General features: G+C 48.3%; 2 protein-coding genes across 11 annotated transcripts in view; both read right to left on the reverse strand.

Annotated features, from left to right (window-relative positions):
- RSPH10B (radial spoke head 10 homolog B) overlaps positions 1-10,222 on the reverse strand; it is a 37,364-nt gene extending 27,142 nt beyond the window's left edge. For 7 of the 9 annotated variants that reach the window (XM_032266488.1, XM_032266495.1, XM_032266493.1 and 4 more), the window contains exons 1-6: positions 9,369-10,222; positions 7,613-7,688; positions 6,479-6,547; positions 2,437-2,610; positions 1,539-1,624; positions 307-427 (exon numbers count right to left, since the gene is read on the reverse strand). In XM_032266488.1, coding sequence (XP_032122379.1) covers positions 307-427; positions 1,539-1,624; positions 2,437-2,610; positions 6,479-6,547; positions 7,613-7,688; positions 9,369-9,622 — 780 coding nt within the window. In that variant the 5' untranslated portion in view covers positions 9,623-10,222. The remainder of the gene's footprint in view (positions 1-306; positions 428-1,538; positions 1,625-2,436; positions 2,611-6,478; positions 6,548-7,612; positions 7,689-9,368) is intronic. The other 2 variants (XM_032266489.1, XM_032266490.1) reach the window with 2 other exon arrangements.
- Positions 10,223-15,478: 5,256 nt separating this feature from the next.
- PMS2 (PMS1 homolog 2, mismatch repair system component) overlaps positions 15,479-22,836 on the reverse strand; it is a 45,278-nt gene continuing 37,920 nt past the window's right edge. For both annotated transcript variants that reach the window (XM_032266499.1, XM_032266497.1), the window contains 3 exons: positions 20,278-20,378; positions 19,546-19,715; positions 15,479-15,855 (listed from right to left, as the gene is read on the reverse strand). In XM_032266499.1, the coding sequence (XP_032122390.1) occupies positions 15,712-15,855; positions 19,546-19,715; positions 20,278-20,378 (415 nt within the window). In that variant the 3' untranslated portion in view covers positions 15,479-15,711. The remainder of the gene's footprint in view (positions 15,856-19,545; positions 19,716-20,277; positions 20,379-22,836) is intronic.

Genomic DNA, 22,836 nt, shown 5'->3' on the forward strand with positions numbered 1-22,836 from the left:
AAACCAGCCAGGCCAACATGGTGAAACCCTGTCTCTACTAAAAATACAAAAAAAGTAATTAGCCAGGCGTGGTGGTAGGCGCCTATGATTTCAGCTACTCTGGAGGCTGAAGCAGGAGAATTGCTTGAACCCGGGAAGTGGAGGCTGCAGTGAGCCAAGATCATGCCACTGCACTCCAGCCCCGGTGACAGAGAGAGACAGACTCCGTCTCAAACAAAACTAAACAAAACAAAAATAATAATACGTGAGTTGACAATCATCGGCACGCCCGCCTCTGGGTATAAGCTGCTAGCTCACCGGACATACCTGGATGCCCCTCTCCCACCGCCCGGTGTATTCTTGGTTGGCAGTCAGCCACCTCATCCTACCCTCCCCGTGGCGCACGTTGTCTTCCCACTGGCCTTCATATATATTTCCAGATTTATAACTAGGATGAATGAAACCAAAGAAAAGCAATCAGTCGCTGCCTACATGACATTCACCTTTAAGACTTTCTTTTAAACATTCCCCTTGAACTCCTTTGAAGAAATCCAACCCTTGCACCTATACAATCTTCTCAGTATTTAAATTCAGGCCAGGAATGGTGGCTCATGCCTGTAATCCCAACACTTTGGGAGGCCGAAAAGGGTGGATCACCGAGTTTGCGACTAGCCTGACCAACATGGAGAAACCCCATCTCTACTAAAAATACAAAATTAGCTGGGTGTTATGGCATGTGCCTGTAATCCAAGCCACTCGGGAGGCTGAGGCAGGACAATCACTTGAACCCAGGAGGCGGACTCGGGAGGCTGAGGCAGGACAATCACTTGAACCCAGGAGGCGGAGGTTGTGGTGAGCCGAGATCGCGTCACTGCACTCTAGCCTGGGCAACAAGAGCAAAACTCCATCTCAAAAAAAAAAAAAAAAAAATACAAATACAAACATTATCCGGGCATAGTGGCAGGCACCTATAATCCCAGCTCCTCGGGAGGATGAGGCAGGAGAATCACTTGAACCCAGTAGGTAGAGGTTGCAATGAGCAGAGATTGTACTGTGCTCTAGCTCAGGCAACAGAGTAAGATTCTATCTCACAAAAAAAAAAAAAAAAAAAAAAAAAAAGAATTCAATGAATAGGCACGTGGTCCTAAGGGAGCAGCAGAATGGATCACCTTATTAAACCTTCTGATTGATTATTTAATAAGGTGACAAGGTGGGAAAGAACTGGGCTTTTTAAATCTTTTTTTATCGTATCACGATTAGTTAATATTTGGCCAATTTTAGAGATGGGATCTTACTCTGTCACCCAGGCTGGAGTGCAGTGATACAATCACGGCAGGAGAATCGCTTGAACCCAGAAGGTGAAGGTTGCAGAGAGCCAAGATCCACCACTGCACTCCAGCTTGGGTGACAGAGCAAGACATCGTCCCCGCTCCCTCAAAAAAAAATTCCACTCTGCTTAGAGAGAAAATGTTCTTTACAACTTTTGCACTTTACTTTTAAATATCCGAAGTGAACATTATTTGGGCCCACACCCCAAGCGCGGCTGCGGTCACACCTACCATCTTATGCCCCAGCCCTTTTTGATGTTTTGCACCCAGTCTCCCTCGTACCAACACGTGCCCTCTTGATTGTAATAAATGGTGCCCTAAAACAAATAATATCATCTTTAAAACCATCAAGCCTCACTACACAAACGCTTTGTCAAATGAAAGGATGTCAACGTAAAAAGTAGAAACTACACAGAGGTCAACAGCATAGGTAGGCAAGACATATAACCCATTATTTTTCTGTTTACTATGAAGAAAATGGTGAAACTGCCGCACAAGGGGGAATGAGATAATGTCACAAAGCAATTGCTCCTTAATAAAGTGCTATATTAAGTCACAGAATGACTGTATTCATCATATTCAAGTATATCCATTATATTCAGTAACTATTAGTCAATTCAGTACCTAGAGAAACCCTGGCCGGGCGCAGTGGCTCACACCTGTAATCCCAGAACTTTGGGAGGCCGAGATGGGCAGATCACGAGGTCAAGAGATCGAGACCATCCTGGCCAACATGATGAAACCTCATCTCTACTAAAAATACAAAAATTAGCTGGGCGTGGTGTAGTCCCAGCTACTCTGAGGCTGAGGCAGGAGAATCGCTTGAACCCGGGAGGCGGAGGTTGCAGTGAGCCGAGATCGAGCCACTGCACTGCAGCCTGGGCAACAGAGCAAGACTTCATGCCAAAAAGAAATAAATAAATAAAATGGTTAATTTATGTGATGTGAATTTCACCTCAATAAACAAAAAGTGGATATGCCCTGGACAGCACCACTACTCCCTCTTTCCCTCCCTGTGGCCGCCCAGCCCCCTCCCCTGCCCCCCCCCCGCCCCGCCCACCCCATGGCTGCCCCGCCCACCCCATGCCTGCCCCATCCTCTTCCGGCTCCTCATGGCTGCCCCGCCCACCTTCCCGTGCCGCTTGCCATTGCACCAGTGGCCTATGTAGGACACAGGCTGGGTGCTGCACTTGAACATCCCGAATCCGTTCCTCATGCCGTTGACCACTTCGCCTTCGTAACTGCTGCCGTCCGGCCACGTGTACACACCGTGGTTCATCGGGACATTCTTCACAAAATCGCCCTGAAGCAGAATGGCCATGGGGTGACAAAAGGAAGCGAGGGGCGGGGTGGAAATCCCTAGTTCTGTGGGCGGTTCCAGGCGCCGCTTGGCCTCTGATTCTGTTCCTGCCTCTCTGCCTGTGGACACACTCTGAACATCCCCCTCGCATTCTCTCTCTCTTCCCTCTCTCTTCCTTCCCTTTCTGCATTTCCTACCCTCTCTCATCTGACCCGACCACTGGGTAGAAGTTCAGGTAGGAGGTAACTGGGAGGTTGCAGGTCGACCGAGCTCCAAGAAGCAAGCAGGTAATATTAGAAAGTGCTGGCTTCCAATCCTGACCTGGGGAACTTCTGTTTCTTAGAACCTACCTTGGCAGGGTGCAGTCGCTCACGTCTGTAATCCAGAGTCTTGCTCTGCTCCCCAGGCTGGAGTGCAATGGTGAAATCTCTGCTCACTGCAACCTCCACCTCCCAGGTTCAAGCAATTCTCCTGCCTCAGCCTCCCAACTAGCTGGGATTATAGGCAGTTTAACCTGGGGGGCCATCGGGCCCAGCTAATTTGTGTTTTTAGTAGAGACCGGGTTTTACCATGTTGGCCAGGCTGGTCTCAAAGTCCTGACCTCAGGTGATCCACCCACCTCGGCCTCGCAAAATGCTGGGATTACAGGTGTGAGACATTGCGCCTGTTTTTTTGTTTGTTTGTTTTTTTTGGACATAGGGTCTCGCTCTGTCACCTAGGTTGGAGTACAGTGGCGCAATCATAGCTCACTGCAGCTTCGACCTCCTAGGCCCAAGTGATCATCGAACCTCAGCCTCCCAAGTAGCTGAGATTACAGGTGTGTGTGCCACCAAGCCCTGCTAATTTTTAAATTTTCTTGAGATGGGATTTCTCTGTGTTGCCCGGGCTGGTCTCAAACTCCCAGCCTCAAGTGATCCTCCCACCTTGGCCTCCCAAGAAGCTGGGACTACAGGTGCATGCCACCAAGATGCAGTGGTGCATGCCTGGAATCCCAGCACTTTGTGGGTGCTGAGGTGAGAGGATCACTTGAGCCCAGGAGGTTGAGGCTGCAGCAAACTAAGACCACAGCATTTCAGCCAGGGTGACAGAGCAAGATCCTGTCTCCAATGGAAAAAAAAAAAAAAAAAAACAGAACCTGCTCAAAGGAGGTGAATTCACTGTTCCCCCCAGGCTTCGTGATGACTGGAGAAATCCCTTTTTTTTTCCCCCAAGATGGAGTTTTGCTCTTGTTGCCCAGGCTGGAGTGCAGTGTTACAACCTCAGCTCACTGCAACCTCTGCCTCCCAGGTTTAAGCAATTCTCCTGCCTCCCAAGTGGCTAGCATTACAGGTACACGCCATCACGCCCAACCAATTTTTGTATTTTTAGTAGAGATAGGGTTTTACCATGTTGACCAGATTCCAAAGTGTTGGGATGACAGGTGTGAACCACCGTTCCCGGCCAGGAAATCCCTCTTTCTGCCACGGGCCATCAAAATATTCTGTAAACATGTCAGTTAACAGCCTGAGCTAGGGGCACCCGCTAGAGGACGCGCTCTGCCAGGGACGTCAGAGTGGGCAGCACACAGCACAGTGCACACTACCCAGTGGCATCAGATTCTCTTCCAGAAACCTAAACTCCCTGGAAGCAGCCGAGTCAGCAGAGAAAAGGGGACAGCGAAGCCTGGCCTGATCACTAGCCAGGACCCATGAAGCCAGCCGGCCTCTCTCTGAGGGTGCTTCTAGGAGACCCCTGAGTCCTGCCCAGAAGCTCCCCTTACTGGGCTGCAGTGGAGGGTCTGTGGCTGCAAAAGTGACATCCCCACCTTCTGAGAGTTTCCAGAGACAACGAGGCACAGAGGGTTTCTTGATACATTGCCATTTAAGGGCCAGAAACCGGCCAGGCATAGTGGCTCAAGCCTGTAATCCCTGCACTTTGGGAGGCCGAGGTGGGCAGATCACACAAGTCAGGAGTTCGAGACCATCCTGGCCAAAATGGCAACCCCCCCCCCCCGCCCCGCCGTCTCTACTAAAAACACAAAAATTAGCGGAGCGTGGTGGTGCACGTCTGTAATCTCAGCTACTATGGAGGATTCTACTATCAAGAACTGCTTGAACCCAGGAGGTGGAGGTTGCAGTGAGCTGAGATTCCGCCACTGCGCCCCAGCCTGGGCAACAGAGTGAGACTCCGTCTGAAAAATAAATAAATAAAATAAGAACCAGAAACCTTGCATGTCGGTCGCAGGCTAGAAGGCGGGATGTCGCATGGGAAGGGAGCTGAAGTGAATCTGAGGCGGGGGCCCAATCCTCAAGCTCCCTGGAACTTGGAGATCCTCCTCGTGCCGACGGTGAGGGTCAGCCCAGCCCTCTCTCTCCCTGCTCCTCTACAGCTTGCCTCTCACTGATCAGCTGCAGTTAGTTTTGCAGCCCAAGCTTGACTCCAATTCCATCAGAGCCTGGGTGTTATCTGAATAAGCGCATTACGTGCATGTGTTTTAAATGTCATCATTACCATTTATAAACACCATCTGTGAACAACTCTGCACTGGGGATTTTTAGATTAGCATTTCAGGCGCTCACTCGCTTTGTGGGTGGGAATTGAAGTTGATACAATCCTTTGAAGAACAATTTGGTCCTTGCAATGGGTTTAAAAATACACAGTCCCCGCAACCCTGCAAGGCGGGTTAAATAAAAGCCACATTATGGAATACATGCAGCCAGTAAAAACAGTTAGATCTGCATGAATGGATATGAGTTGAACGCTAAAAAAAATAAAGGTACAGGCCAGGTGCGGTGGCTCACGCCTGTAATCCCCAGCACTTTGGGAGGTCAAGGTGGGAGGATCGCTTGAGCCCAGGAGTTCGAGACCAGCCTGGGCAACACAGCAAGACCCCGTCTCTATAAAAAAGTAAAAATAAATTAGCTGGGTGCTGTGGTGCACACCTATAGTCACAGTTACCCAGGAGGCTGAGGCGAGAGGATCACTTGAGCCTAGGAGTTCGAGGCAGCAGTGAGTCATGATCTCACCACTACACTTCAGCCTGGGCAACAAAGCAAGACCCCGCCTCAGACTAAATAAATAAACACATAAAGGTGCCAAAGAGAGTGTATGGTAAACTATGCATATCTGTAAAAAACAAGACAGGCTACAGGAGTTCAAGGCTGCAGTGAATCGTAATTGCAACACTGAACTCCAGCCCGGGCAACACAGCAAGACCCTGTCTCATAAAAAACCATACACTCTCTTTGGCAAATTTATTTTTTATTTTCTTTGGCCTGAGTTTGTAAAAAAAAAAAAAAAAAAAGGACAGGCTACATACACGTTTGTGTGCTCTGTGCTTAGAACACATAGACTACTTCTAGAACCCACAAATGAAACCAATAACAACAATTACTGGTGGGTCTCATGCAGTCAGGAGTTACTATATCCTTCCTTTGCTCCTGTGAATTTTTCTTTTTTCTTTTCTTTTTTTTTTTTTTTTTGACAGTCTCAATCTGTAGCCCAGGCTGGAGTGCAGTGACCCAATCTTGGCTCACTGCAACCTCCGCCTCCCGGATCCCGGTTCAAACAATTCTCCTGCCTCAGCCTCCTGAGTAGCTGGGATTACAGGCACATGCCACCATGCACAGCTAATTTTTGTATTTTTAGTAGACATGGGGTTTCACTATGTGGGTCAGGCTGGTCTTGAACTCCTGACCTCACGATCCACCTGCCTTGGCCTCCCAGAGTGCTGTGATTACAGGCAATGAGCCACTGCACCCAATCAGTTCTGTGAATTTTTCTTAATCCTTGTGCTGAATTACTTCTATGAAAACAGTCTGTTCAACTGTGGGAAACTGATCGTTCCATCCCATAATCACAGTTTAGAACTATAACTGGTTATATGCCTTACCTCATATTTTAATCCATCGGCCCAAATATAAGTCCCTTGTCCATGCATCAGTCCTTCTGAAAACATACCCTTCAAAACAAAGCAAAGCAACAACAAACCCTTAGAATGCAGCTGATCATATATTTACATTTGAGCTAGGCTCTGGTTCTGTCACCCAGGCTGGAGTGCAGTGGTGTGATTATCGCTTACTGCAGCCTCGACCTCCCAGGCTCAAGCAATCCTCCCATTTTAACCTCCTGACTAGCTAGGACTACAGGCATCGGCCACCGTGCCCAGCTAATTTTTGTATTTTTTGTAGAGACAGGATTTCACCATGTTGGCCGAGCTGGTCTCAAAATCCTGAGCTCAAGTGATGCGCCCACCTCAGACTCCCAAAGTGCTGGGATACAGGATGAACCAGCGTGCCTGGCCCGCAGCTGATTTCATCCCACAGTTGCCTCAGCCCGGTTTCACGTGCATGAAGATGCTTGCCTGAACACTCAGCAGCAGCTGAGTCCTATGGAGTCCTACTTCAGCTAGCTCCACGCTGGGATCCATCCTTCTCCAAAAAGGATCTAGGGGGAAGTCCTCATCTTCATCAGCTAAGGATGACCTCAGCTACAGAAATGTGTTCTCAACCAGTTGTGGGGGCTTACACCTGCACTCCCAGCACTTTATGAGTCTGGGGCAGGAGGATCACTTGTGCCCAGGAGTTCAAGACCAGCCCTGACAACATAGCAAGTCCTTGTCTCTACCAAAAAAAAATTAATTAATTAATTAGCCAGGCATGTAACAGCATGTAATGGGACCTGTAGTCCCAGCTATTCAAGAGGCTGAAGAGGGAGGATCGCTTGACTCCAGGAGGTCGAGGCTGCAATGAGTTATGATTGTGCTACTGCACTCCAGCCTGGGTGACAAAGTGAGATGATGTCCCAAAAAAAAGAGAAAGAATCAAGAAAAGAAATCTAAAATCACTTCTGTTATGCTGAGCATTACTTTTACCTTAAACAGGTCATCGGGGTTCAGAATAAAATCAGCATGAAGTGCTTCCAGTGTCTTTTGAAGCATCAGTGGACTTGAAGAAGATCTGCAAATCTACGACCATCACCCCACACCTTCCTCCCCTTCCTGCAGGTTCTCAAGCGGGCAACTTACCCGATAGGTACAACCGCCTTGAAAGGCTGCGAAGCCCTCTCCCTCATACAGCCCACGAACTTTCTCCCCTTCATAGCTACAAAGAAATAAAGGTCATTCAAGGTAATGAACAATGTGAATAAACCCAAGTGACAATGGGTTAAAATATAGAACTATGTAATGGGAAGAATAAAGTCAGAAATATATGGATATGTACATAGCTAGAAAGTAGAATAGGTTACCAGGGGTTTGAAGGAGGGGATGAGGAATGATGGATTTTGTTGTTGGTGGTGTTTTTTTTTTTGAGACAGAGTCTCACTCTGTCACCCAAGCTGGAGTACAGTGGTACCATCTTGGCTCACTGCAACCTCTGCCTCCCAGGTTCAAGTGATTCTCCTGCCTCAGCCTCCTGAGTAGCTGGGACTACAGGTGCGCTTCACACCTGGCTAATTTTTGTGTTTTTAGTAGAGACAGGGTTTTGGCATGTTCATCAGGCTGGTCTTGAACTCCTGGCCTCAAGTGAGGCTCTGCCTCAGCCTCCCAAAGTGCTGGGATTACAGGCTTGAACCACCGAACCTGGCCAGGAGTTACTCTTTAATAGATAGTTGTACAACACTATGAATGTACTTAATGCCATTGATTAAGATAGCACATTTTGTTATATATGTTTTACCACAGTAAACTATACATATGCCACAGGGTTCTGTGTTTGCTACTTGGGTAATGAGCTTATTAGAAGCCCAAATCTCAGCATCACACAACATGCCTGTGTAAGAAACCTGCACATATAACCCCCTAAATCTAAAACAAAATAATTTTTTACAGTAAATAAAATTATCTTCAGGTCAGGTTCAGTGACTCACGCCTGTTATCCCAGCACTTTGGGAGGCCGAGGCAGGTGGATCACCTGAGGTCAGGAGTTCGAGACCAGCCTGCCCAACATGGTGAAACCCCATCTCTACTAAAAATACAAAAAATTGGCCATGGACAGCGGCTCACACCTGTAATCCCAGCACCTTGGGAGGCTGTGGCGGGTGGACCATGAGGTCAGGAGTTGAAGACCAGCCTGACCAAGATGGTGAAACCCCATCTGTACTAAAAATACAAAAATTAGCCAGGCATGGTGGCCCATGCCTGTAATCTCAGCCACTCAGGAGGCTGAGGCAGGAGAATCACTTGAACCTGGGTGGCAGAGGTTGCAGTGAGCCGATATTGAGCCACTGCTCTCCAGGCTGGGTGACAGAGTGAGACTCCGTCTCCAAAAAACAACAACAACAAAAATTAGCCAGCCGTGGTGGTGTGTGCGTATAATCCCAACTACCCAGGAGGCTGAGGCAGGAGAATCGCTTGAAACTGGGAAGCGGAGGTTGCAGTGAGCTGAGATTACACCACTGCAATCCAGCCTGGGTGACAAGAGCAAAACTCTGTCTCAAAATAAAATAAAATACGTCAGGCTTGGTGGCTCACGCCTATAATCCCAGCACTGTGGGAGGCCGAGGTGGGCAGATCACAAGGTCAGAAGCTCGAGACCACCCTGGCCAACATAGTAAAACCCCATCTCTACTAAAAACACAAAAAATTAGCTGGCCGTGGTGGTGCATGCCTGTAATCCCAGCTACTTGGAAGGCTGAGGCAGGAGAACTGTGTGAACCTGGCAGGTGGAGGTTCACATTGCACTCCAGCCCAGGCAACAAGAGTGAAACTCCATCTCAAAATAAAATAAAATAAACTGCCTGACTGGCAGTGTTACACCCTATTGCACCCCCATTAAAATCACCTTTCCACTATGAGTTTGGTCAGAATGGACTCTTCATATTGGGTGGCATCTTCATTCTGCTGAACGTTTGGGGGGTCTTTTTTGGGTTTCATTTCGTTGAGCTGCATTCCCAGCAGTGGGACACCCACTGGGGACATGTCTTGCCTAGTGGCATTGCCATCTTGTTTGGAAAAGTCTGGGTTGTCAGAGAGGGATGAGGGAGAGCGGGCAGACTTCTCCCCTTTTTTGTCTGCTTTTTTCTTTTCTTTCACCATTGCCCTGAGAAGATCCGACGTTTACTTTTATCAAATGGTTCCTTTGTTTCAGAGCCGCTGGTTTCAAAGTACTGAGGAGTTTTATCTGAAAAATAAAAATTATGTCTCCAAACACTTGGGGTTTTCATTTGTAGTTAACATTTTAGCTTTACAACACAATGTCCTTATCATTATGCTCTCAAAGTCTGAAAAATTAGTTACCAGGGCCAGGTGTGGTGGCTCACAGCTGCAATCCCAGCACTTTGCAGGGCCGAGGTGGGAGGATCAGGTCGAGATCACCCTAGGTAACATAGTAAGACGCTCCCTCTCTAAAAACATAAGTTGGACAGGCGTGGTGGCACATGCCTGTAGTCCCAGCTAGCAGGGAGGCTCAGGTGGGAGGATTGCTTGAGCCTGGATGGTTGAGACGGCAGTGAGTGGTGATCACACCACTGCACTCCAGTTTGGGTAACAGAGCAAGACTCTCTCTCAAAAATAATAATAATTACAAGTTTCAAGTAATGTCAGTTTATAAAAATACAACCTCAACATTGCATTGGTTCCAATTTTTTTAATTTTAATTATTTATTTATTTATTTTGAAATGGTGTCTCACTCTGTCTCCCAGGCTGGAGTGCAGTGGCGAGATCTCGGCTCACTGCAACCTCCACCTCCTGGGTTCAAATGATTCTCCTGCCTCAGTCTCTGAGTAGGTGGGATTACAGGCATGTTACCTGGGATTACCTCACACCCAGCTAATTTTTTTGTATTTTTAGTAGAGACAGGGTTTTGCCATATTGGCCAGGCTGGTCTTGAATTCCTGACCTTGTGATTTGCCCACCTCAGCCTCCCAAAGTGCTGGGATTACAGGTGTGAGCCACTGCACCTAATCGAAAAAAAAAATTTTTTTTTTTTTGAGACGGAATCTCACTCTGTCGCCAGGCCAGAGTGCAGTGGCTTGATCTTGGCTCACTGTAACCTCTGCCTCCCAGGTTCAAGTGATTCTCCTGACTCAGCCTCCCAGGTAGCTGGGACTAGAGGCATGCACCACCATGCCCAGCTAATTTTTGTATTTTCACCATGTTGGCCAGGATGGTCTCAATCTCTTGACTTCATGATCTGCCTGCCTCAGCCTCCCAAAGTGCTGGGTTTACAGGCGTAAGCCACAGCTCCAGGCCAAAAATGTTTTCAGTTGGAACCATTGTCTAGCATTGTTTCCTGCAAGGTAACTCTATCATGAAAAAGGATATGTAACCTCCCAGGTCTTGCATGTGGCCAGTTCACACCATAAAAGCCCCTCTCTGGCCAGGTGAGGTGGCACACATTTGTAATCTCAGCACTTTGGGAGGCCGAGGTGGGCGGATCACAAGGTCAGGAGATGGAGACCATCCTGGCTTACAAGGTGGGTGAAACCCTGTCTCTAGTAAAAATACAAAAAATTAGCCAGGCATGGTGGCATACACCTGTAATCCCAGCTACTCAGGAGGCTGAGACAGGAGAATCACTTGAACCTGCGAGGTGGAGGTTGCAGCGAGCTGAGGTTGTGCCACTGCACTCCAGCCTAGGCAAAAGAGCAAGACTCTACCTCAAAAAAAAAAAAAAAAAACCTCTCTCCTTAATAGGTCACCATTATAAAGTGTTCAAGAGCTGGATTCAGGCTCCTGCATTGTCCATTATCAAACGTTTTTTGGTTTTTTTGCTTTTTGATATGGAGGTCTTGCTACATTTTGCCCAGGCTGGTCTCAAACTCCTGGCCTGAAGCAATCTTCCCACCTCTCTCCAAAGTGCTAGGATTGCAGGCATGTGCAGGCATGAGCCACTGAGCCTGTCCAAGTGCTGTGTTCTAAAGCAAGTTGCTTCATCTCCTCTGCCTCACATATCAAATAGGAATAACGGTACCTTGTCTCATAAGGATGAAATAGATGACACACAGAAAAATCCTTAATTACAGGACACAGAGCAAAGTCAATAAATGGAGTGAAATAGAGTGATTATCTCATCTCTTTCCTGGGAGTTTCGCTCTTGTCGCCCAGGTTGGAGTGCAATGGTGTGATCTTGGCTCACTGCAACCTGCATCTCCCAGGTTCAAGCGATTCTCCTGCCTCAGCCTCCAGAGTATCTGGGATTACAGACATGTGCCACCATGCCCAGCTAATGTTTATATTTTTAGTAGTGACGGGGTTTCTCCATGTTGGTCAAGCTGGTCTCGAACTCCTGACTTCAGGTGATCCACCTGCCTCGGCCTTCCAAAGTAGTGAGATTACAGGCGTGAGCCACTGCACCCAAACTTGCGCCTTTTTTTTTTTTTTTTGAGATGGAGTCTTGCTTTGTTGCCCAGGCTGGGGTACAGTGGTATAATCTCAGCTCACCGCAATCTCTGCCTCCCAGGTTCAAGCGATTCTCCTGCCTCAGCCTCCCGAGTAGCTGGGACTACAGGTGCATGCCACCACGCCCAGCTAATTTTTCTATTTTTAGTAGACACAGGGTTTCACTATGTTGGCCAGGCTGGTCTCGAACTCCTGACCTCGTGATCTGCCTGCCTTGGCCTCCCAAAGTCCTGGGATCTGTTTTCAAACTTTAAATCATTGGTTCCTACTCACTCTAGCATTGCCTTTGATTGAGTGCCTCTCATATGCCAGATAAGCAAGGGATGGTGTCCTTGAGTTGTGTTTCCAGCACCTGTCTTTGCTTGTCTGGCATATGAGCTGCGGTGCAGTGTTTTCATGGCTTTCCAAAGCTGGCCCCATGAAAGCGCCCTGGTCCATCAGGCAGGATGCATAGGTGAATCCTGGGTTGAAGGCAAGATCGGGTCCCTTTTTGTGGGCCTCGGTGCAGTGGGCACTTCTGCCCTCTTCTGGTTGGATGGCATCCCCTGGACACCCCGCCCTCCAGCTCCACCCACCTCCAGCCTTTTCTCTTCCTCCATTATTTATTTATTGAGACACTTCTCGCTCTGTCACCCAGGCTGGAGTGCAGTGGCATAATGGCTCACTGCAACCCCTGCCTCCGGGTTCAAATGATTCTCCTGTCTCAGCCTCCTGAATAGCTGGAATTACAGGTGTGCACCATCACACCTATCTATGTTTTGCATTTTTAGTATAGATGGGGTTTCGCCATGTTGGCCAGGCTGGTCTCGAACTCCTGACCTAGGTGATCTGCCCGCATCGGCCTCCCAAAGTGCTGGGATTACTTACAGGCGTGGGCCACCGTACCCGGCCAAGCCTTCTCTTTTCCTTTAAACACTAACCTTACTCCTTCCCAATCCCTCACTACTGTCTCAGCGAAGCGCCTCTGGGTCACCTAACCCAACCTGCTTTCACCTCTACATTTAGAGGGGCCTTTACTATGGGCTTTTTGGTCCTCTGTCAGTGAACTACAAATAAATGAACTATAAATCAAGCCAATTTCGTTTCTCAGTGCGTGTTTCCTAATGTTTCCTCTGTTCTCCTGGGCTTAAGGAGAGGCCGTGTTATCACGCGCAGCTGCGCCTACGACCAGCCCGGAATAATGGGCTCCCTGCACTGGTCTGCCCGACCTAGGCCCTCCTCGCCCATGACGCACGTGCTCGGGTCCTGGGGGGCCGGAAAGCAGCAAGACTTGGTCGCCACGGCTGTTCCCACGTACACGTGACCGCAGCCTGGGGCGATCACCTCGCTCCAGGAGCCTAGGGGCCTTGCCAGGCTCCAGCCGAGGTGTGGTGGAGCTCTCCGCGTCCCAGACTCGGCTCGGGTCTCCAGGCAACCGTGGACGCCGCCTAGCCCACTGCGTGCTCTTAAAGGGGCCGCACGCCAGCGCCAAGCAGGTGTCCTGCTCTTGCTGGTCCTGAAGACCTGGGGAAAGGCTGGGTGCTGGCGGCACCAGGCCAGGGTTGTCCTAGCTCTGCTAACTGCTTCACCATAAAATAGGAATAACGCAGGCATTAGTTTTCCATTGCTGCCGTAAACAAATTACCATAAATTAGTGGCTTGAAGCAACATAAATTTATTATCATACAGTCTGTAAATTAGTCCTCAATGCTGGTTCCTTCCAGAGGCTCCAGGGGAGAATCCGTATCCTTGCCCTTTCCAGCTTTTCCAGAAGTGGCCCCAACCTTTTTGGCACCAGAGACCCGTTTTGCGGAAGACAATTTTTCCACGAATGGGGGTAGGTGAGGGATGGTTTCGGGATGATTCAAGCACATTGCATTTATTGCGCACTTTACTTCTATTATTATTACACTGTAACATACAATTAAATAATTATACAACTCACCATTTGGACTCAGTGGGAGCCCTGAGCTTGTTTTCCTGCAACTAGACAGTCTCATCTGGGGGTGATGGGAGACAGTGACAGATCATCAGGCCTCAGATTCTCATAAGGAGCGCCCAACCTAGATCTCTCGCATGAGCAGTTCACAATAGGATTTGCGCTCCTACGAGAATCTAATGCCCACCGGTTATCTGACAGGAGGCAGAGCTCAGGTGGTAATGCCAGCCATGGGAGTGGCCGTAAATACAGATGAAGCTTTGCTGGCTTGCCCACCGCTCACATGCTGTGCAGGCTGGTTCCTAACAGGCCATGGACCAGTACTGGTCTGTGGCCAGGGTGTTGGGATGCCTGTTCTAGAGGCTGCTTGCAGTGTTGACTGGTGGTACCTCCTTCAATCTCCAAAACCAGCAAGGCAGGCTTTCTCTGGCCAGCAGGGAAAGGTCTCCACCTTTGAAGGACTCACCCAATGGACTGGACTCAGCCAGACAATCCAGGATAATCTCTGCATTGCAAGATCCTAACTCAGCCAGGCACAATGGCTCATGCCTGTAATCCCAACACTTTGGCAGGCTGAGATGGGCGCATCACCTGAGGTCAGGAGTTCAAGACAAGCCTGGCCAACATAGTGAAACCCTGTCTCTACTAAAAATACAAAAATTAGCCAGGTGTGATTGTGGGCAGCTGTAATCCCAAGCTACTCGGGAGGCTGAAGTGGGAGAATCATTTGAACCTGGGAGGCAGAGGCTGCAGTGAGCCGAGATCACGCTATTGCACTCCAGCCTGGGCAACAAAAGCAAAACTTCGTCTCAAAAAAAAAAAAAAAATGAAAAATCCTTCACTCAGTCACACCTGCAGAGTCCCTTGTGCCATGTAAGGCAGCGTGGTCACAGGTTCTGGAGATTAGGACACAGCTATCTTGGGGGCTATTATCCTGCCACAGCTCCCAATCTGCAGAGTTCTTAAATGGGATCCTGCAAACCATGCCGGCATGGTGCTGGCCACGACGACACAGTTACTACTGTACTGCCTCCTCCATCTAAGGAATTCTAAACCAGGAATGGGAGTCCCGTCTTCCTTGAAGACCACAGTCCAGGGAAGGGAGGGGGGCAGCAGGGAGAGCCACATTTGTCATCTCTCGGCTCCCAAGAGGGCATCTTCACTTCCATTTTTAGTCCAGTTCAAACAGGACAAGGTTCCATGAAAACTATCTGAAAAGACACACAGGGATTCTTACATTTCCAGAGCCATTCAAGGCCAGTAACTAGAATGTTCTACAGTTCACACCCTGAGGAAACCAAGTCACAGAATCAAATTGTGAGAAAATCAAACTCTTTTTGTTCCTCTGCAGGGACAGTATTTTGCTACCTTGGCCGCACAGAGGCATGTTTAAAAATAGTGACCCCTGTCCCATCCAGCTATTTTCTTCCAGCTGGGTAGAGAATCCCCTTGTTTAAAAATGTAATGTGAATCAGGGCTGAGAATCACGAACCCCAAAGGACCCTAATTTTAAATGTATGAAATTAAACAAAGATAAATTTAATTATCATTAAGGGTTGAAAGTTATAGACTAAACTATGTCCAGCCAGAGCAGAGGTCTGAGTAACTTCCAAAGTGCTCTTGTTTTTATAACTGTGTTTTTGCCTGGACACACACATTTATGAGCACATGAAAACACAGAAAACAATTTTTGCAAGCAATGCTCCATCTGGTTTGAAAAGGTTCTCAAGATCACTTTTAAATGGGTCTGATGAGTATTTTTGTAAGTAGCAGGTTCATTTTAAAACATAAAAGGTTAGTTAAGACCCTGTGTTTTAAAACATAAAAATCTGCAATAAAACTGATAATTCCGTCCAGTGACTAAGGTCAGTTCTGAGAAATGACACCCAGGTTGGCTATGTGTCTCATGGTTGGCCTTCCATGGGGACAGTTCCAAGGGTGGTCCATCTCCCCCATGTGGGTGATCAGTTTCTTCATCTCGCTTGGGTTAAGAGCAGTCCCAATCATCACCTGAGTACGAGACACAATGGTTCAACGTTTTAACAGTTTCTTGATGTCAGAATGGCAGCTCTTCAGAAGCAGTCTTCTCTAAAATAAGACTAGACAAGATTACAGCTCAAAAACGACCTTCCCTGAAAAACCTTCCCCCAGAGAAGCCTCCGTTCTAGACCTCAGCCCTCCAACTTTTTGTGAAATCCAGGACCTTTGTGGCTCCTTCACGGTGTACAGCCTCCACTCCAGACGCTGACCATATCTGTTCAGAACACAGCCACTCTCAGAGGCCACCGTGAGCTCTCACCCAGGCAAGTGCAGCAGCCTCCGGCAGGCCTCCCTGCCCCACTGCAACCCCTCCCGCTGCTCTCTACTCAGCAGCCAGTGATTATTTTTAAAGGGCTATCAGTTCACGTCATTCCACATCACAGCTCTCCCCCCTCACCTGAATAAAGGTCCTTGTCCGTCCCTTGACTTGGTCCTCACTAGGCTGTGCCTGCACCCCACCTCTAAGCATGAATGCCTCACTTCCTCACCCCACCTGCACCAACACTCCCTTCCTCTTTCACAGGTACATCAAGCAAACACCTGCCTCTGGACTGTGGCACCCCTGGGACCCTCTCCCCCAGTGGGTGCAGATGTTACTCCCCCTCTGTTGGGCTCTGACCCATTGCCCATAGCACCAGCCCTGGCCATGCTGCGTCCATGCCATGGATCCTGACAGGGAGGAGAGGAGACAAGCATGAAGCCTTCTGTCACCTTCCTTCTTCCTTCAGTACCCTGAGGGCCCGACACCTGCCAGGCACAGTCGGAGGGCCGGGGTGACAGCAGGGCTCCACCAGGTGGGAGAAGGACAGAAAGTCAACAGAGAACCAAGACAGGCAGCACCCAGGAGAGGTGACCTGCTCAGGTGTGGGGAGCGGGTAAAGGGTGAAAGCAGTGAACCCAGGTAGAGAGGAGAGCAGGGAGAAAGGGCGTAAGGTGGGGAGGAGACTGGGGTGGGGGAGGAACTAGAAGGCAGTTGCATGGCTGGAAGCATGGCGGGAAGTGATGGGGCTGGAAGGGTGGGCAGGGCTCGGAGCAGGGGCCTTGTGGGCAGGGAGTGACAGCACCGGAGATGTAGGAGTTGGCCAGGGTGGGAGGGAAGGAGCAGCCTGTGGCTCCCCAGGCGCCTGAGTCACACTAAAGACCCAGAACATCCAAACTGCCCAACTATGAGCTCAGCTCCACACTCTCACTCACAGACTTCAGGACTGGAAGGTCCATATTAGGTCCTTTTTAGTGGTGGGGAGACAGAGTCTGACTCTGTCTTCCAGGCCGGAGTGCAATGGTGTAATCTCGGCTCACTGCAACCTCTGCCTCCCAGATTCAAGCAATTCTCCCGCCTCAGCCTCCTGAGTAGCTAGGATTACAGGAGCCTGCCACCATGCTCAGCTAATTTTTGTACTTTTAGTAGGGATAGGGTTTCACCATGTTGGCCAGGCTGGTTTCAAACTCCTGACCTCAGGTGATCAACCCACCTCTGCCTTCCAAAGTGCTGGAATTGCAGGTGTGAGCCACCACGCCCAGCCCATATTAGGTCTTTCTCAAAGAAACACTGTGGCTAGAAGTCAGATTCTGGGCCCTCTTCTAATTAAACTCTGCCCTTGAGTGATTTCATCCAATCTCATGGCTGTAAATTATACCTGAAGCTCACACAGCAGGCTCCATCCCGCCCACTCCCCATGTGGCACCCAGCTGCTGCTCTACCCAGCAGCTGCACTCACAGCACCCCTTCCAGTCTATTCTCTCCCATGGTTCCTGCCACACACAGCACAGACCCCCATGGTCTAGGCATGACCGGCAACACTCTACGTGGCTGCCTGCCGGACGCCGCTCTGCTCACTCCTATCTCCTCTCCAGGCACGCAATCGGCCTCTGGCTTCACTCTCGCCACTTCCTCCGCTTGGAAAATTTCTACCCAAGAGGGATCCAGTCTATCTTTTTTTTTTTTTTTTTTTAGAAAAGGTCTTACTCTGTCACCCAGGCTGAAGTACAATTGTGTGATCTTGGCTCATTGGAACCCTGACCTCCCCAGCTCAAGTGATCCTCCCACCTCAGCCTCCTGAGTAGCTGGGACTACAGGCACAGGCCACCATGTCTGGCTAATTTTTTAACGTTTTGTAGACATGGGGGTCTGCCTGTGTTGCCCAGACTGGTCTCCAGCTCCTGGCCTCAAGCAATCATCCCACCTTGGCCTCCTGAAATGCTGGGATTACACGCATGAGCCACCATGTCCAGCTTCCATCCCACCTTTTGAGTGGCAGCTGAGATGCCACCTGCCCAGATACTGTTCCCTGACCACCATCTCACCTAGCCATATTTTTCTGTAGTCATTTCCTGTCCCAAGACACTGTTTGAATCTCTTGACTATGCTCGCTAGCATCTAATGGGTGTCATTTATTTGTGGGGATGTCTATTTCTCCGTACTGTCAGCTCCACAGGGCAAGGGCTACAGCTGCCCTGTCACCTCTGTGTCCCCGACACCTGGAGCAGGGTGGGCCACACAGCAGGGACTCAAGGAGCATCCACTGAATAAATAAAGGAATGGCATCCTGGCCTTTCCCAATGGCTAGCTGATACAGTCATTTTTTTTGGCTATCAGGCTAATCCCCACTGCAGGCATAACCACTGCTACCACCTTCCAACGCCAACCCAAGCAGCAGCAGTGATACCACATGCAATGACAACCACAGCACCCCTGCTGCCTCGATGACTCTGCAGTGTCTTGTCTAATGTCACCGAGTCCTGGAAGCAGCAAATCTCTATCTACCAATGTTGTTATCACCCATAAGGTCCACAGATGAACAGGGTGCCTCAACCGCTCACTTAACTGGAGTCAACAAAGGCTCTAAGATAGCTGGGCACGGTGGCTCACACCTATAATTCCAGCACTTTGGGAGGCTGAGACAAGGAGCAAAAGAAGACCATGTTTCTACAAAAAATTTAAAAATCAGCTGGGCATGGTGGTACATCCCTGTAGTCACAATTACTCAGAAGGCAAGGGCAGGAGGGTCGCTTGAGCTTGGGAGGTCAAGGCTGCAGTGAGCTGTGATTGTGCCACCACACTCTGGCCTGGGCAAGAGACGGAGACCCTGTCTCAAAAAAAAAAATTCTGCTTAACAGAGGTAACAAAAGAGCAATAATTATGAGTTCAAGGTCACAGAGAATGCAGACAATATAGATGCTCAGCTATGATGTTCTACATTGTTCTCTGTGTAAAATGACCCCTGGCAATCATAAAGGCATTTTTTTTTTTTTTTTTTTGAGATGGAGTCTAGCTCTGTCACCAGGCTGGAGTGCAGTGGCGTGATCTTGGCTCACTGCAACCTTCACCGCCTGGGTTCAAGCAATTCTCCTGCCTCAGCCTCCCGAGGCCTCAGCCTCCCGAGTAGCCAGGACTACAGGCACACACCACTACGCCCAGTTAATTTTTGTATTTTTAGTAGAGATGGGTTTGACCATGTTGGCCAGGATGGTCTCGATCTCTTGACCTCATGATCCGCCCACCTACGCCTCCCAAAGTGCTGGGATTACAGGCATGACCCACTGTGCCTGGCCAATCATAAAGACATTTAGTAACCTTGACCAAATCAGGAGCTGAACTGAGACCTTCCTTAGACTTCAAGCTTGAGCAGCTGAGTTGACAGCCAGGCTTTCTTTACTTACAGATTTTCGACAGGCTCTGGAGGCAAACATCTGCTTGACCCGGGAAGGCCGGCACATGACCCCAGGGCTGTCACTTAGCATAAAGATCAGCTCATCTATGTCCTGGGGTCCGAATGTCCAGTTTTTACTAGTTGGCAAGGAAATCAGTTTAGCCCTTTGAGTGACTGGAGCTAAAAGAATACAATTTTGGGGGAAAAAAAAGAGTACAATTTTGAAAAAAATCCATTACTTGAGGAACACATTTCACTTGAAAGCTACTGATAATGATGAGTATCTGAAAGAGAGGACAGTCACAAAATGCTTTTTTATCTTTTATAAAATAAAAACACTGGTCTATATGACCTGAAAGATTATTCCCAGCTCTAAAATGACAAGAATCTATAGTTCTTATTTATTTATTTATTTAAGATGGAGTTTCACACTTGTCACCCAGGCTAGAGTGCAGTGACATGATCTCAGCTCACTGCAACTGCTGCCTCCCAGGTTCAAGCAATTCTCCCACCTCAGCCTCCCAAGTAATTGGGATTACAGGCGCCCGCCACCATGCCAGGTGCCTGCCACCAAGCCCAGCTAATTTCTATATTTTCAGTAAAGATGGGGCTTCACCATGTTGGCCAGACTGGTCTCAAACTCCTGACCTCAGGTGATCTGCCTGCCTTGGCCTCCCAAAGTGCTGAGATTACAGGCATGAGCCACTATACCCAGTCACTATAGTTTTAAATAATAACTTACCACTTTCATCGATAACAAAATCAAAGCCATTCTTTCTAAATATTTCCAGATTTTCTATCAGAATAGTTTCATTAACAGCAGTTAAGTTGAGAGTCTGAGGTCTGAAAAACACAAAAATGATTCAAACCATATCCTGAAGTCAAACATTTAGCTATAAAGCAGAAATAAAATTAAAACAATACTATATTTTGAATTTATTTCAAAATAACAACACTATTTAGCTAAGTGTCATAAAACTTCCTGAGAAGTTCCTTTTAATTTTCTTTTTTTTTAAGTTCTTTTTAGAAGTTAAAGTAGCAACAGGGTGGGTGTGGTGGCTCACTCCTGTAATTCCAGCACTTTAGGAGGCGGAGGCAGGCAGATCTCGAGGCCAGGAATTTGAGACCAGCCTGGTCAACAAAGCAAAACCCTGTCTATATTAAAAATACAAAAATTAGGCCAGGTGAGGTGGCAGCACACGCCTGTAGTCCCGGATACTTGGGAGGCTTAGGCAGGAGATTCCCTTGAATCCAGGAGGCAGAAGTTGTAGTGAACCAAGATCATGCCATTATACTCCAGCAAGTATAATGAGCAACACAGCAAGACTCTGTCTCAAAAAAAAAAAAAAATTAGCTGGATGTGGTAGCTCATGGCTGTAGTCCCAGCTACTCAGGAGGCTGAGGCACTAGAATTGCTTGAACCCAGGAGGTGGAGGTTGCAGTGAGCTGAGATCACACCACTGCACTCCAGCCTGGGCAACAGAACAAGACTGTGTTTCAAAAAAAAAAAAAAAAGTTAAAGTAGCTATAAAAGTAGTTTGCTTTTTCCTCAGCCGCCACCCCAATGACTCCATCTTTTTCTGAATCCTTTCCTTAAGGATAACAATATCACAAAAATGCTATTTTCCCTCCTTCTAATGGAGAATCTGAAACACTGGGTTAGGTCATTCCACCATTTATAAACAGAATGAACAGACAGCATTTATTTTGCTATCCTTCTTCCGCTGCCTGTATTATATCTCCATCTTTCTCTCCTCTTGGATGTTTTACAAGGGGGCTTTTTTTTTGTTTTTTTAACTTTTTGCTATTTTTTCAAAAATAGCGACAGGGTCTCACTGTGTTGCCCAGGCTGGTCTCCAACTCCTGGACTCAAGTGATCCTCCCACCTCAGCCTCCCAAAGTGCTGGGATTACAGGTGTGAGCCACTGCACCTGGTCCTGAGCGCTGGATAAGACAAACACTGCTAAAGGCAGGAGACAGCCGGTGAGCAAACATAGGCTTGGTCCTGGAGCCAACAGATTACTGGGGAAGAAAGACATTGAACAAATACTCAGGCAAGTCGATCATGATGACAGATGACAGGAAGATCAGGAAGAAAAAGCAGCCAGTGTCTTAAGTGAAACTTCACCCTGGGGTCAGGAAGTGACCTTTGAGCCGAGTCTGGGGATGAGTAGGAGTTAATCAGGTAATGGGGGAGAAATGGGTGCAGGGTGCAGGACAAATGATCTAGGCAGAGATGACAATCTGTGTCAGGCCCTAGGGTGGACCACTGATGTGTGCAGAGCCACACATAAAGATATCCTTCATTCTGTTTAGTGGCCACATAGGGATTCCTCAGGCCACCAAGGGAAAAAGAAAGACAGCCCGAGAGGCTCGAGTACAGGAAACAAGGAGAAGAGGGATGGGAAAAGCTAAAGAGGTCAACAGGGCCACCATATGCAAGGGCTGGCAGGGCAGGGTGGAATTGGGTCTTATCCTTTCAGATTGAAGTGTGGTCCATCTGGAATCCAAAGTGGTCTGTGATTACCTGGGCCAACTTGAAATGTCACAGACGAGAGGTTATCTTTGCCGCATGGCTAAAAAATACAAGGCCTCAACCAGGCACAGTGGCTCACGCCTGTAATCCCAGCACTTTGGGAGGCTGAGGTGGGTGGTTCACCTGAGGTCAGGAGTTTGAGACCAGCCTGGCTAACATGGCAAAACCCCTTCTCTACTAAAAATACAAAAAAACACAAAAATGATTCAAACCATATCCTGAAGTCAAACATTTAGCTATAAAGCAGAAATAAAATTAAAACAATACTATGTTTTGAATTCATTTCAAAATAACAACATTAGTAACAACACTATTCAGCTAAGTGTCACAAAACTTCCCGAGAAGTTCCTTTTAATTTGCTTTTCCTAAAGTTCTTTTTAGCAAAGTAGCTACAGGCCGGGCACAGTGGCTCATGCCTGCAATCCCAGAAGTTTAGGAGGCCAAGGCAGGCAGATCTCTTGAGGCCAGGAGTTTAGAAAAAGCACCCAGTGTCATAAGTGAGACTTCACCCTGGGGTAAGGAAGTGACCTTTGAGCTGAGTCTGGGGATGAGTGGGAGTTAATCAGGTAATGGTGGCAGGCGCCTGTGATCCCAGCTACTCAGGTGGCTGACGCACAACCATCACTTGAACCCAGGAGGCGGAGGTTGCAATGAGCCAAGATTGCGCCACTTAATCACTCCAGCCCGGGCAAAAGAATGAAACTCTGTCTCAAAGGAGAGAAAAAAACAAAACAAAACAAAAAACCAAGACCACTATTAAGAGGA

Source organism: Sapajus apella, unplaced genomic scaffold (genome assembly GCF_009761245.1).
Source record: "Sapajus apella isolate SASKATOON/1434 unplaced genomic scaffold, GSC_monkey_1.0 scaffold159, whole genome shotgun sequence".
NCBI classification, from domain to species: domain Eukaryota; kingdom Metazoa; phylum Chordata; class Mammalia; order Primates; family Cebidae; genus Sapajus; species Sapajus apella.